Source organism: Branchiostoma floridae, chromosome 6, assembly GCF_000003815.2.
Source record: "Branchiostoma floridae strain S238N-H82 chromosome 6, Bfl_VNyyK, whole genome shotgun sequence".
NCBI lineage: Eukaryota > Metazoa > Chordata > Leptocardii > Amphioxiformes > Branchiostomatidae > Branchiostoma > Branchiostoma floridae.
Window position 1 is genome coordinate 17264682 of NC_049984.1, and position 15142 is coordinate 17279823.

A 15142-nucleotide genomic window follows, 5' to 3' on the forward strand; every position below is an offset into this window, starting at 1 on the left:
AGCAAGGATGCATATATAAGAGAAAGTAGTCTATAACCTACATTTATATTACACAACAACAAATGATAACTGTTTCAAAACTGTTGTCATTTGTACAGGTGAGGCAAAAATAATGTTGATAACAAGAGATATTACTGTCATTTCTACCCCATTCCACTAGGGAGACGACCTCATCGCGACCTGACGGATTTCATAGATTACAAAAACATTATTTTTGCCCTTTGTGTATTTTGTTGTCTTTTTCATCATATTTCTAATACTTTGTATGACATTTCTATCATGGAACCAAGTGTTACACCGTGAAACCCAACTTATGATATGCGCACATTTCCAAACCGGGGATTGGTGTTAAGAAACGAAAACTAAAAGTGTATACCTATGAATAAACACAAATGATGCCCAGGACTCTTCCTTTTACGTTTTGTGTATTTCGTTGTCTTTTATATCATACGTTTCGAATCCGAAAGCTGCCGGGGCCCCGGTTAGGAAATGTGGTGTAGACCTCAGGACCGCTTTACACTGGTCTAAAGAGGAAACAAGGGCCATGTGACGGTATTTTCACGAACCGACGTGCGCCGCCCAATCCCCCCCCCCTTCAGCATGAGGGGGGGGGGGCGTGAGATTCTTCTTGTGTCTAGAGACAAACCGTGACCGTCATAGGAGGTCGTGGATCCTATTATAATGATATACTGGCCCGTAGCAATAGAAACATGTTTTCCTCATACTTTTCGTTTGAGACATTGAAAGTCCTTGAATGTTCCAAGTGGTATGGCCTGCCGCCAGTGACTGCTTCTTTAGTGTTCTCCTGTCTCCTGGTGTAGATTTGTCAAAGTCCCAAATTTGCGACCTTTTCAGGTCTAAATGCTGAATCTTCTCAGTTAATTGAGAAATCACCCATTTACTTTGTACGGAGTTTTCTGAAACAAGACGTGAAATATTCATTTATCAAATCAGCAGGTTAATCAGCTTGTGATATATTGTGACAAGCTTGAAAGGTAACGTTGCCTATCAACAAGTAATTGATAGACCAGGAGAGCAACATTCGTACATTGTCTATTCTCTGTTATCAAAGACGCTATTTAATATGTAGGGCATATGTATGACATAGTGACATTTACAAAATGGAGAACTTATGTTACAAAAGCATAGGATATACAAATACATGCACTGTTGGATGCACATAGTCATATCCCCAGATGATATTAATACACACTGAAAGTGTGAGGAAGTTTGAAAAAACTGTCTCAGGCAACCATGGTATGACCAAATCAGGCTGGTTTAGTGCCACAGTATTATTTGCAGAAAAGGGGGCGTTGTCAGCAGACAAAGTGGAGAACATCTAAAAGCTACACAGTTCAAGGGACAGTGAACATGTAGGGCATTATGTTGAGCTCCTGTCCTTGGTACTGATCTGGTTTCTAGACTGATGGCAACGCCTGGAGCTACGGTACCGCCTCCTATTCTCCAAGCAGAGATTGCGGTCTTGTAGTGGATGCAATGTTTCTTCTGCCTCCCTCCACAGATCAAAGAAGATCGCTGCTACAACTAGCCAACTTACCGTAACCTCTGCTTTTAGAATACTGTATCCGGCAGGTAGCAGTTATAGCTACAGTCAAACCTGTCTATAGCGGCCACTCAAGGGACTGGCCAAAATTGGCCACTATAGAGAGGTGGCCCCTATAGAGAATATGCTAATTAATTGACCACAAGCAATAAGTTACACATGGTTCTAGTACCCACTGATCTTTATTCACATAATACAGTACTGTACATGTACTGCAATGATTTTTACACTATATGTATTAAGAAAACAAAAGCTATAAAAAATTTTAAATGTTCTACACTTGATATTGTCTGAAGAGACCGGTATCGTAAAATTTATTTGATTTTTCGTCTTGTATTCTTTGATAATTCGCCGTCCGTGTGTTCCCGCTCGCGTTCACACGTACGCGTCAGATTCGCCCATTATGCTAATGTGGTACTCACAAGAAAAGTCTCGTCATTTTAGACTTATCTCTTAATAAATGTAAGAATAAAATCCACCATAGTCTGAAGTTCATATCATTTTGTCTTTGTAACAATTTATTTAGAAAGTTTTTGTGATGTAAATTAACCTAAGCGATAGTGTATTAGAACGTAACTTTAACACAATTTACCTCCATAATATTGGTGTCGTCTATTGACCTTATATGACCTCGTTTGTCAGCGGGTAAGGGTAGCGCCAGTTTACGAAGTTTTGTTTTGAAATTAAGTCAAAGAGGTTTTAAATCCGGCGTAGGGTGACGATACGGCCGCTGTATATGGCCGAACGTGTGCCGAAACATAGATCAGCGGTCCGCGTGGCCGTAATCGGCAGTGTTTTTGTACCTGCGGGACCGGAAATCGTGTGGCCGTGGCCGCGTTGGACAGGTGGCCGCTAAGCCTATTTCTTAATCATTACGAATCCAAGGGACCGACAAAAAGTGGCCACTATGGGCAGGTGGCCGTTATGCAAAGGTGGCCGCTAATACAGGTTTGACTGTATATCCTCTCCGGGGATAATACACACTTAGAATGATCAACCCCTAACAAATACGGACATGGCTTCGGCATACATACATGCCTGGCTGCCTCTTACCTCTGTTTGCACGTGGCTTCAATAGATTGCCCTACTTGTAAGACCTCTGTCGTTAAACTCTATTGATAACATTGGCAATCATTGAAATAAAGGAGAACCGGCAACAAAAACTGCCCCTCCTTCTGTAATGGAACATTCCTATTGCCTAAACCGCCACATTGTCACACCAACTTACTACAGTAACCATATCAATGAGGCTTGTGTGATGGCAAGAACAAAAGTCAGACTTATCAAGCCTCTACTAGTTCTAGCAGCCCTTCTACTTGGGTCAGGCCCACGGAAGCTTTGTAGCGAACACCTCTAAGTCCTAATCCTGTTAATTAATGCATATTTGCTAAAATGAACCGATTACTACTAAGTACTGTCAGGCTGGGAACTGTCACCATGGTAATGAAGGTTGTGATGACTGGTTTCTATGGACTGATTTTCATAGTGGAAAATAACCACGAGCTCCTATTGGATGGCTTTTTAAAGTAGTAGATAATCCTGAGCTCCTGTTGGTCACTCCAGGAAAGTTCGCTTGAGTGACAGGTGAATGACCGCAAGCTCTCGAGCAGGAGGCCGAGGTCAATCAACACCTGACAACGAGAGATTGTGTAAGACCTACGTCATATTTCCAAACCTGTGTCCAACCGGGCAGCAGAAGGGTGATATAAAAGACACCAAACTAAACAAGACATTAAGAGATCGGCCGTGTGCATTATTTGCGTACATCTTTACGTATACATTTCTATTTTTCGTTTCCAAAACCAGACCGGCCGGGCTCCGGTTTGGAAATATGGCGTTTAATAGCCTAACACATGCAGGCTCACAAACAGGCCACGCTAGATGTTTGCATTGCGTCTGTTTAGACGTACAGACCTGATATCCAGAGGCGGCAGGCGGTTTATTTAGCGGCTAAATGCAGTCTGCCCTCCAGGCTAGGAGTTTGCTTAGCGCTCCGGGAGGTGCAACTTAAACTCCCCGCATCGAGTGCTATTATTTTAGATCGGCGGGCAGACTACATTGGGCCGCCGAAGAAACTGGCTAGCTGCCCATCCGTTAGTCTGGTACCCAGGGAACTGCCATCAGAATGCATTGGGCAGACAAATGGGCCATTGACCTAGCGTAACACCAGGAGAAGTTGAGAACAGCATTAATGTTTAACACCATAGTCTCGACAAGCGTCAAACTGACTACAAGCGAGGGGTAACATTTGTGCCATTAGTATGTAAACTCTGCCAAACTCCAAAGAAAAAGTCGCTGTAGCAAATATGGCCTAGATTCTGGCATAGGTCCGTACTGAAATTAAAAAGGATTAAATAAACGATGTAATTAGATACACCTAAATCCTCCTTGGAAACACAAGACGGTAATTGTATGCAAATGTGGACTGCGCTAAGCAAACACACTCTATCGATTGCACAAGAGGCGTATTTGCACGGGTATGGTAACAGTCTAAAGTATTGTAGCGCGTACGTCGCTTTTCCCACCGCTGCGATTCCTGCATGAACGGCACCATGAGCGGGACCCTCCGCCGGCCCAAGTCCCTCCAAGCCCTGAACCTCCCCAGCCCCACGGGTAAGAAGGGTCTTGTCGGTACCAGCAGCAGCACAACTACTATCACCATCACCAAGGACAACGCTCTGGGCGGGCAAAAGGGCGAGAAGGACCGCAAGGTAGGTCACGCAAATTGCAGCTGGTTCATAACTTCATACTCAAGTCTATAGATCTGCACACAAAATGGCTAACGTTAACGTGTCGTGCATGCTACATTCGAGCATTTCAGTCAAAAGATCTACAATCGGTGACCACTTTCTTGTTTGTATACCATCTTGTCTACACGCAATATACCGTTAGCTCCTTATCAGTCTGGCACTGTGGCTCCTTGTGGCATCGTAATATGCAAGCCCAAGGTGACTTCTAAACGGCCGTTCTACGTGTTAACGAGAACGCTGGAAACACAAAAGGTTTCCACTATATACATAATAGCAGTGTGCACACATACACACATACATTAGATATAAGGTGCACGTGCAAATCATGTCTGTTGCACATGTAACGTTAAGAATCAGTGAGTCACGTTAATCTTGATAATTATTCTGACATACTCCACATGTAGAACAGGCGCTATTCTTGTGTTTATCAAGAGTGAAGTTCAAGTGGTGAAGCTATCTTATGTAATGCTGCATGCCTAATGTCAGAACGGCTTATGCAACACTTTGTGTGTATACTGTATCAGAAGCAACGCGGACTCAAAACAAAGACAAATGACCTTTGCCCTTTCCCAGGTACTCGCGATAGAAGAAAGACTGCCCTCCAACACACGCCGTAATAAACGCGTTGGTGCCTTTTTGTAATGACGCAGTTATGATTAAAATGTTCTATAACTCTTTACTATAAAATCTTCACTAATTCCTCTCTAGAATTGCTCCTTTATGGCAAATTGTTTAAGTCCCCATTTATATTCACAGTGCCAACGTTAAAATTTGCTTTCTATTATATTTGTACATTCAGCGAGAATGATGAAGACACGGTGATTTAGAATTGTAAGCTGAATTGACTCCTATGTATTCCTACGTTTTTTTTTACATCATAAAATCTTACGTTTTATACTTGAAGCAGTATACAAATTCGTTTACCACTACCTCCATCAAATATGTCAAAGCCAGCAGAAGTAGCTTTAACTCTTAGTAATTTACGTATCTACAATCATTGTATAGCTATCATCTGTTACTATCACTGCACGTATTAATGTTATCCCATATCACAAGTTTATGAACTTGCAATTTAATAGCGGTCGGTATGTATTTGCAAATACATGGTTATCAAAGTCGTAGAGAAAATTCATCTGCCACTCAGGATGGCGATGAAAACATTCGATATTGGGTAGCATTTGTGCAAGTTTGCTAAACAGAACTGGTATCAATTTAAACATTCAAAAGTGACGTCATTTCCTCCCAGGTTTCCATGGTGACGGTGTCCCACTACCGTTCGTACGTTGGTTGGCTGCTGGGTCTGAAGGACACGGTAACTGTCGCCTACACCACACCACAGAACCTCCGGAAGAGCCTACAGGACATCTTCTGTCTCGGTGTCCTGTCCGGCAGGTTAGACAATCTGTATACTATCATAAAGTGTGTACAACACCAGAAATGAAAAGGTTGCTATCGGTATGATATTCCCCTCCCATCTTTCAGAATTGTTGTCCCGAATGAAAACATCACAAGTAGAAGAAAATGAGAGGGTGTTTAGCATAAAAGGGAGGCATCATTATAAAGGTGCTCGACTTATGAATGACAAATGTAGAAAGAATTCAATAAACAAGCTTTGCAATGATATATATCCCAATGAGACAATAGATGAAGCAGTGATGACGGAGATAAACATTGACCGAAATCAAGTTTCCGACCTTTTTTTGCTAAGTTTATACTAGCCTGATGAAACCGCGATCCTAGCGGCCGGCCCGACAGTTGTCGCCCATCTACTCCAGCTAGCAAGAGATTGTGTAAACACAGGCTAAGTTTACTGACTCGCATCACAAATCGATAGATTTTTATGAACTGTCATTGTGCATTCTTAGTTTGAATCTTTTAACAAATTCGTGCGGATAAAACGAAGGAGTGCTTTCCGTCCGATCACATCAATTTCATCGTTTGATTCTCTCTCTCCAGACGTCTTATCTTGGTGAGAGAAGACAACAGTAGCGGTGTGTTAAAGCTCCGGCCCTCCCTGCCTGTGTACTACTCGGAGGAGACATGGGCAGATCTCCCACAAGACATCGGTGCCGTGTTCACCCTACAGCAATCATCGGGTAGGTTTCTGATTCAGAAATTAGTGATCGTTCATGTGTATATCATTTATAATACCATTCCAGTATTCTGTTGGTTTTAGCTTACATGGCATGGTTCCAACTCAATTGGCTGCACTCATGATCAAGGACTAATATATTAGCGCAGATGTTAGAACGCTACACCGGAACGTGCACCAACTCATACAAGTGTGCTAGGTGTTTGCCATACTCAAGATTTTGCTCTTTTTTTTCAAATAAGGGGCTAATAGATGCAATAGCCTGTCACCTTTTAGTATGAAAACGGACATGCTAACATCTACGTATACAGGAGTGCATGTCTGCCTGCACTTGCTCTAGTCTTGTTACTGGTGCTAGTCTTGACTGCACCGTGTTGATGTACACCATTTACAAAGTGATCCTTCCATTTTCTTCCCACAACAGCCGTGACCTACGTGAGGGACCAGGCACTACGACCGGTGGAGATTGTAGCGGTATGTCTATTTGGTGCAGATTTTGTCCTAGCGGCATTCATGAAAACGGCAGAGCGAATACCTTCAAATCGTGCCATTGCGTAGTGGATACATTGTATTACAGTTGGCAGATGTTTCGGAACAAGTATTATATATGGCACAATGTTACAGCCATATATTACCATGAAGGTAATCAATGCTTCATTGATAATTATGGACAAAGTAAATATTTATGGAAAGGTCCAAATAAAGCTGACAATAACCCAAATAATCTAAATCTAGACATCTTATCACATTTTATCGAATCTGTGTTTGTTCCATTCATGATAAATCAGATGACCATATAGAAGGATTCAGTTCTATGCCATGTTTGACTGCTCATATCTTCACACCATTACATAAGCATAATATTTACCAACTGATTGTTTGCTTGTTACAGAGTCTTCCAGACAGGCTATTGAGTAAGACCGACAGCCAATCAGAAGATCTCAGCCTCGCTCACGTGACCGAGCTCATCCCGGAGACAGTAGAGAGCACTGAGTCCGCTCCCGCCGTCAAAAAGACGTCCACGTCTCCTGCAAGAGTGACGTCCAGACGTACAGATTCCAGACAGAGAGCACTAAACTTTTCATGATGAAGTTTTCTTTAGTAGCTAGTTCGTAACGGAACATATGAAATATTTCACTAGTTTTCAACTAACGACAGTCAGACGACTCGAGTCTTTACCACTGACATCGATCCTATGTCCTTGTTTTGACACGTATCTTTCTTTTCACACGTAACAGAAAAGAAGACGTACACACCATGCATGGCGGACTATAACAAGAATAAATTACTAATGACAAAATTGCCCCTGGTTGTGTTCATTGGAAGGGTGAGAAGTTCCGACCAAAGGACGACATGTTAAAAGACTTGACAGATTGTCTTCAGTCATCCATATGATCTAAACAAGAAGATCGATCCATAAGCGTGAGGCCGTAAATAATCCACCTGATTGTCATGGAAGAATAAAGATAAGGGTTTGGGAACTCTGTTTACTATACAGTATTTCAATATCACTTAACGAAAGTGGAACAAATACGACTGTTTCAAGTACTTTCAATTTTTTGTTTTACTTTTTAAAAGTTGGCGTGTGAGACCCACGCATTTGCAAGTTCGTAAGTTAATGATTATATCTGCCCACGCCTACTGTTCTTCTGAATCATGGAAGGTACAGCGTAGAGGCAAATATTGACAATACGTTACGGACCGTATATGATATTGCCTGTTAACTGACCTTTATAACAGTGTGATGACTACATATTATTATGGTGAGTAGCACAGTTGGTTACATGAGTTGGTCTGCTCAATTGAAATACACCATATCTCTGTCTACTATACAGTATATTGACTCAATTGAAATACATCATATCTCTGTCTACTATACAGTATATTGACTCAATTGAAATACACCATATCTCTGTCTACTATACAGTATATTACCATACAAGTATTGACTATGTTGTCAATCAGACTTTCAAAATGGGCATAATAATTATTTGGATACTTTATTACTTCAAAACACATTTTAGCCTTAGCGTTAGCTTTGCATCTCCAAACAGAGAGAGACGGAGGGCACCATAGACTTTCTGCAACTTATGATCCATTGATCACCGAGTCCCATGTGCTATCTATATAACTAGAAGTAGTGAATTGTCCAGTCCTTGACATCGTGACAAAGACTGGACTGGTCAGTCCAAATCCTTGTGTTAGAACTTACAGTTCAACTTCATTCATTATAAGCTATAACCTTTCATACGAGACAGGGACCTTTACATATGGTTGTCTGAGAAGAATTAAATAAACTTGCCAGTACCTTTTACAAAGGCAGAATCCTCGGTATTTGTAACGCATTGTTCCTCCATGATTTTTACTTACGTTAGGGTGTCACCTTGAAATCTTCAGATGACCATGTTTCTTAATGGCTGAGTCAAAATTAATTGCGTCATGGCCTCAAGTTGGGAACGGAAATGGAACGCCAGGGGGCCCTGTCCCATGTGTCCCTAACTCCGCGAAATCTTTGTCGGACGGTGTCAGAAAGACGCGTAGCTAAAGTCTGCCTACCACTGGTGAAGACCTCTGGCACCAACTCTCCGTTAACCAGTTGCTCCTTCTTGATCTTTTGTGGACTAAAGCTGAGGGTGGCCCTGTATTCCAAAGGAGGAAAGGGCAGGTCTACTTTGGTTTCTTTCAGTTTATCTCGAAGTCCGTTTGGCTCAAGATCACGACGGAGAAACTTGACCGCATCTTTTGTTTTGGTCTGCTCGACATCTTTGACGACTTCTTCCAGTCTTGTCATCTGTTGTTGCACTGCGGTTTTCTCCGCGTTTAAGTCCTTCAAGACGTCTTGATAACTTTGCTTAACGTCGCTAAGAAGCTTGTCCTTGTCTTCGACGAGTAGCCTCACCCTTTCTGCATACGATTCCAGAATGGTCTCCTTGCTCTGACGCTTGGCGTCTTTGATCTTGTCCTTAAGTTGTTGTATTTCCAGCAGGCGCTCGCGATGTTTGTCTATTTGTCCCTTCGTCTCCTTCAGCAATGAATTGACCTTCTTCATCCGCTTCTCAACTGCCTGCTTCACTACAACAATGCTATGCCCGCCGTGAGAATCTTCAATACACTGCCCACATATAGGGACGCCACAAGCCTTAGTCTTACAGAAGTACTTAAGATGCTCGTAAGGGTGGTAGTCACAGCGCTGTGTGACACATTGTCCCTGGTCAGCTGTTACTTCTGAGAATTTCTCACTCATCTTTGCGAGTCGGTAGTCAGTCGGCAGGCCTGCAACACCGTCAACGGGCAACGACACATCACGGCGGCAGAGAGGGCAGCAAAGGTCTCTTAAGCTTCCTGCCAACTCTGTAAGACACTCCTCGCAGAACGTATGGCCGCAGGGTAGTGATTTTGGGCGCCGGAAAGTTTCATGACAGATCTCACACCACAGGCCTTCTTCCAGAATCTCCGCTGCGTATGCCATTTAACTCAGGTGCGAGTTGTTCACTTCTTGGTGTCAAGGAGAAATGACGATTGGAGAGAATGGTCTTGCTTTCACACAAAAGGAGTCAGCAAAAGTGCTCCAGGTATGGAAACTAGAATGCGGAACTGGATGTTGGAAAGTCCCAAGGGACGCCGACGTGACGTTCTCAGCGAATATGACCGCAAGGTGAGTGAGAGAGCAGCTCCAAATACGACACACAAGTGCGGCTGCCGCTCTGTGGACACGCGATAGCGGAGACTCGGTCAGGTCTTGTTTTCCGTCTCCAACCTATAAAAATCTCGGTCAACCAGCTGTAATTTCCTTTCCACGTATACGTAATTGGCCGACACATGCGCACCAACAAAGTGACCTTCGGTCGACTATGACTAAGTTACAAGTTCATGCCAAAGGCTTCTGGGTAATAATTTTCCACCTTTTTGCAAAAAGGAAAGAACCTGTTTCATACACACACAACAACAACAAAAAACAACAACACGAAATTGCATAAACGTGGTGGTGATCACAGAACCTCTATATTTCAGCATTGAAAAGATGTCAATTGAGCAGTGAGTAGACCCACCCATTTGCAACTTTATACGTTATTGATTATGTCTGCGTTTACCTGAACTCTGGATAACCGCTTGCCAGGTACAGTGTGGAGGCAAATATTGACAATGCGTTTCGGCCCGTATGTGAAATTGCCTGTTAACTGACATTTACATCGATGTGATGACTAGTACATATTACCATGTTAATTAACAAATTTGGTTATACGTGCTTGGATCTCAAATGAAATGTACACACAAACACACACACACACACACACACACACACACACACACACAGAAGTTATATATATATATGACTAAATCTAAATAAATAAGAGAGAGGGGGATTTTGTTTTTGTCATCTTATTTGACCTACGAATTTACGTTGACCTTAGTATATATTTTTCGATATGTATATTTTAGCTACAGCATATATTTGTGCCTTTTGCAGCTGCAATGTAGGACTTAAAACATGGTTGAAACCTTGACAGAAAAACGTCTTGCAATTTTCTTCTTTAAACTCACTGGTTATATACACTGAGGGTGAGAAGATTTGGCTACCAGTGGATACGTCACAGCTTGATAGAATTGTAAACAAATATCGCTGATATTATAAACTAAACAATTGAGCTGAAGTAATTCATGTGAGACATCACATAAACTTGCTAACTTGCCAATGTCCTTCGCAAAGGCAGAATAATCGGTACCGGTTCAAATAGTTTAAGTACCCCGAGGACGTTTGTGTTCGCTTACTACGTGATGTCACTTTGAAATCTTTGGACTTGAGGAGTCTTGTTTCCCGATAGCTTGGGCCAATAAGACGGCAGAGAAGCTACATGTTCTTCTCGGTCGGAAGGTCACTGCGTCTAATTTCAGTCGTTGTATGCCGTTTCCAACATCGTGAACGCTCTCAGTTTAACGTGAAACATGTCAAAACTGTGACGATAGCCTGACACCGAGTTCGTGGTGAAAACTTCTGACACCAACCACTCTTTATGTTGCTCTTTCTTAATTTTGCGTGAACGACAGAGAATGGCTTTGAGCCAAATGAGCCAAAAAGAAAGTAACATTAAAACGTGGTTGTGATTACAACACCTTTATTCTTAAGTACCGCCCATGGCCCAGTATGGAAAATATGTCACCCTATTATACCTATCCACGTAGACTTTATTGACCAGCGCATGCGCCCTAACAAAACAAGTGAACTTCGCTTGACCATCACGTATGTTTGACATGGATGGCAAGGCCTGTTGGTGATCACAGTATCTCTATTCTACAATCCAGTATTGAAAAGATGCCATCCGAGCAGTGAGTAGACCCGCCCATTTGCAAGTGTTAGACAGACGCGTGGCGAAGGTCTGCCTACGACTGGTGAAGACCTCTGACACCAACTCTCCGTTTACAAGTTGCTCTTTCTCAATTTTGTGCGGGTGAAAAATGGTGGCCATGACTTCCAAAGGAGACAATAGGGGGACTACTTTAATTTCTTCCAGTTTTTCACGAAGTTCGTCTGGCTCATTACGTAGAAACTTGATCGGGTGTTTTTCTTTAATCTGCTCGACGTCTTCGACGACGTCTTCCAGGGTTTTTATCTGCTGCTGCACTGCGGTTGTCTTGGTGCTGATGTCCTTCATGGCGTCTTGATAACTTTTCTGAACGTCGCTAAGAAGCCTGTCCTTGTCTTCGGCAAGTAGCTTCGCCCTTTCTGCATACGAGTCCTGAATATTTTTCTCACTCTGAAACTTGACGTCGGTGATTGTGTTCTCAAGTTGTTGAATTTCCTTCAGGTACTCGACATGCTCTTCTATTTGTCTCTTCTTCTCCTCCAGCAATGGATTGACTTTCTCCATCCGCTTCTCGACTGCCTGCTTCAATGAAACAATGCTATGCCCGCTATGCGAGTCTCCAATACACTGTCCACAGATAGGTACGTCGCATTTTGAAGTCTTACAGAAGTATCTAAGGTGCTCGGAAGGGTGGTACTCACAGCGCTGTATGATATCTTGCTCAACTGTTACCTCAGAGAATTTCTTACTCATCTCTGCGAGACGGTAGTCAGTCGGCAGGCCTGCTACACCGTCTGTCGGTAACGGCACCTCGCGGCGGCACATAGGGCAGCAAATGTCTCTAAAGCTTGTTGCCAACTCTGTAAGGCACTCCTCGCAGAAAGTGTGACCGCAGGGTAGTGATTTTGGGCGTCGGAAAGTTTCATGACAGATCCCACAGCACAGCCCTTCTTCCAGAATCTTCTCTGTTGCGGACGCCATTTCGCTTTGAACCTCGGGCGCTACTTCTTCATGGCATTGGGGCAAGGGCCGTGAGGGTTGACCAGAAAGGCGTTAGTTCCACACACGAAATGAGCCATCCAACTTCAGGTGACGTATGGAAACTAGAAGGGAGAATTGGAAAGTTCCGAATGTCACATTTGACCGCAAGGTGATTAAGACGTTAGTATCGCCGTGAGTGAGAGAGCAGATAAAAAAGTCCAATGCATACATGCGGCTGCAGCTCTGTAGACACGTAACAGTGGAGGCTGGGTCGGGTATTCTTTCCTCTCGAGGTTAGGATCAGAATCATAGCTTTGAGAATGACAGACCAAGTATGTGCACGTAGACTATATTGGCCAGCACATGCGCCCTAACAAAAAAGTGACCTTCGCTCCACTGTCACGCAAATTAAAAGTGCATGGCAAGGCCTTCTGGGTAACAATTTGCCTCTGTTACAATATGTTTGGTGCAGGTATGCTCTTTTTCTGTATAAACGAGATTCTTCATGCGGAGTCACATGCAAAGTGTGTGAGCCACTTATGTTTACAGAAGAGAATGCACATCAATGTTTTAAAGGTTGATGGTAGTATGTTTGTTAATTCATCATGATAAAATTAAAATGACGAGCAATGACATATGCAACTACATATGTTGCCTACAAGAGATAAATTAAGATTTTTTCATTAATCATACCAGTGTTCTCATATTTTGCATTAAGTGTATTTCACTTTTTAAATCTTTGTATAAGGTACCTACATACCGAAAATCATAAAAATCCATTACCATCTTGAGTTATCCTCTTTGGACAGTGTTTTTCAAAAACGCCCCTGCAACTCCAGAATTAATGGCTAGGGGCCAAACTTATGTCATTTCTTCCAAAGCACAAACGCTCACTACCATCCAAAAGTTGTGACTATAGAATATCAATAAAGGTACACAACAGATTCGAGGTGCTGAACGAGGCCATTGATGGTACCGCCGCTGGCAGTTCACATATGTCGGAGAAACAAGGTGTACAGAAAAGCCATTCAGAAGCTAATCACCGCCCGCGTGCAGCCAGAGACAACACTGAGATCCCACCGGAGGAGACAATGACGACCAATCTACAAAACAAAGAAACCCAGCCCGACATACTCATCCTGGGAGACTCCAACACCAAAGCGCTAAAAACGGACGTACTGTACCCAAACAAACGTGTGAATAAAGAATTGGCCTTCAACATTTCTCAATGCCTAGACTACATTCAGAGTTCGGCCCGACCTGACCCAAAGGTCATTTTGTTCCATGTTGGGACGAATGACATACGGGATGCTAGAGACGCTACATTGGTGACAGAGAACTTTCGCGAGCTAATCCAGGTAACCCACGAGAAGTATCCACGCACCAACCTTGTCTTATCTTCAGTGCTACCAAGAGATAACCCCACCCTCCAACAATTTGGTGATGACGTCAACACCTTCCTGAAGGTCGCCGCTGATGAGACGTCTTACATTCACACTATCGACAACTCGAACTTTGCCACCTCTGGGACCATCAAGAGACCCCTGTACTCATCAGACGGATATCATCTCAACAGAAATGGGACTCGGGTTCTGGCAGCCAACATAAAGCGAACGATCAACCCCCTCGTAGGCCTGGGCCATTACATGGGCCGAAGGAACGACCCTATCATCAACAACAACCAACCCACAGCAAACATCAAGCTAAGTTCTCCGAACCGTTCGTACAGAGACGCAGTAGTTGGTGCACAGATGGGCAGACCCAGTCAGACACCTCCTCGATTCCAACCCCAACCCGCTCCAAGACCAACTCAGCCTCCTACTCGCTCCCAACCTGCTCCAACTTCAAGTCACCACCCCGTGCACGGACAGGAACGCCCTGCACCGGCACCTGAGAGAGGCCCGACAGAATGTATGCCTGTCATTCCTACCGGACCTTCAACACACAGAACAGGACAGACGTTCGATGCGCCAAGGGTTAGCGGCCCTATCACCCTGCAAGGGTCAAAGTCCTCTACTTCGAATGGCCAGACGGGGGAAACAGCGATCACGCCCAGACACCGTGCAGGACCCTGGAACCAGCCCCCACCCTCCGGACCTTGGAGCCGGCCCATGTTCCAGCCTCCTCCCGTGCCCTGGGGACCCCACCCGAACGCCAACATCCCCATCCCGCCCCGACATCCACCTCTGATGAACCCACCGCCCTGGCCATGGCACCCAAGTATGATGTGGCCGCCGATGTTCGCCATGTGGTAGGATGTGTACTGGGACTGTACTTTGCGTCACCCTATGTGCCTTTACTTTTAAATTCCCTTTTCTGTTTTTGTTTGTTATCTCTTAAAGAACTGCTAGACTCATTGTTTGCTAACGTTGGTATTTCATAAACATATAGTAGTAGTTTTAGACTTCCAATTTATAGTATCTCACTGAAGTTTTAGAATTCATTGTCATAG

General features: G+C 43.6%; 3 protein-coding genes and 1 long non-coding RNA gene across 4 annotated transcripts; 2 read left to right on the top strand and 2 right to left on the bottom strand.

The window, feature by feature from the left end:
• The first annotated feature begins 3997 nt into the window (after window positions 1–3997).
• On the top strand, window positions 3998–5755 carry LOC118418154. The gene is made up of 2 exons (XM_035823990.1): window positions 3998–4275; window positions 5561–5755. Exons 1-2 carry the CDS (start codon window positions 4105–4107, stop codon window positions 5753–5755), a joined length of 366 nt encoding a protein of 121 aa, XP_035679883.1. The 5' UTR covers window positions 3998–4104.
• Window positions 5756–6284: 529 nt separating this feature from the next.
• On the top strand, window positions 6285–8284 carry LOC118417366. The gene is made up of 3 exons (XR_004831365.1): window positions 6285–6410; window positions 6831–6880; window positions 7299–8284. It is a non-coding gene; the product is annotated as an uncharacterized LOC118417366 (long non-coding RNA).
• Window positions 8285–8549: 265 nt separating this feature from the next.
• LOC118417354 (tripartite motif-containing 13-like) lies at window positions 8550–10322 on the bottom strand. The gene has a single exon (XM_035822906.1). The coding sequence runs from the start codon at window positions 9873–9875 to the stop codon at window positions 8844–8846; it is 1032 nt and encodes a 343-aa protein (XP_035678799.1). The 5' UTR covers window positions 9876–10322; the 3' UTR covers window positions 8550–8843.
• A 379-nt stretch (window positions 10323–10701) lies between these two features.
• Window positions 10702–13139, bottom strand: LOC118417355 (tripartite motif-containing protein 59-like). Its single transcript, XM_035822907.1, has one exon. The coding sequence runs from the start codon at window positions 12688–12690 to the stop codon at window positions 11692–11694; it is 999 nt and encodes a 332-aa protein (XP_035678800.1). The 5' UTR covers window positions 12691–13139; the 3' UTR covers window positions 10702–11691.
• Window positions 13140–15142: the final 2003 nt, after the last annotated feature.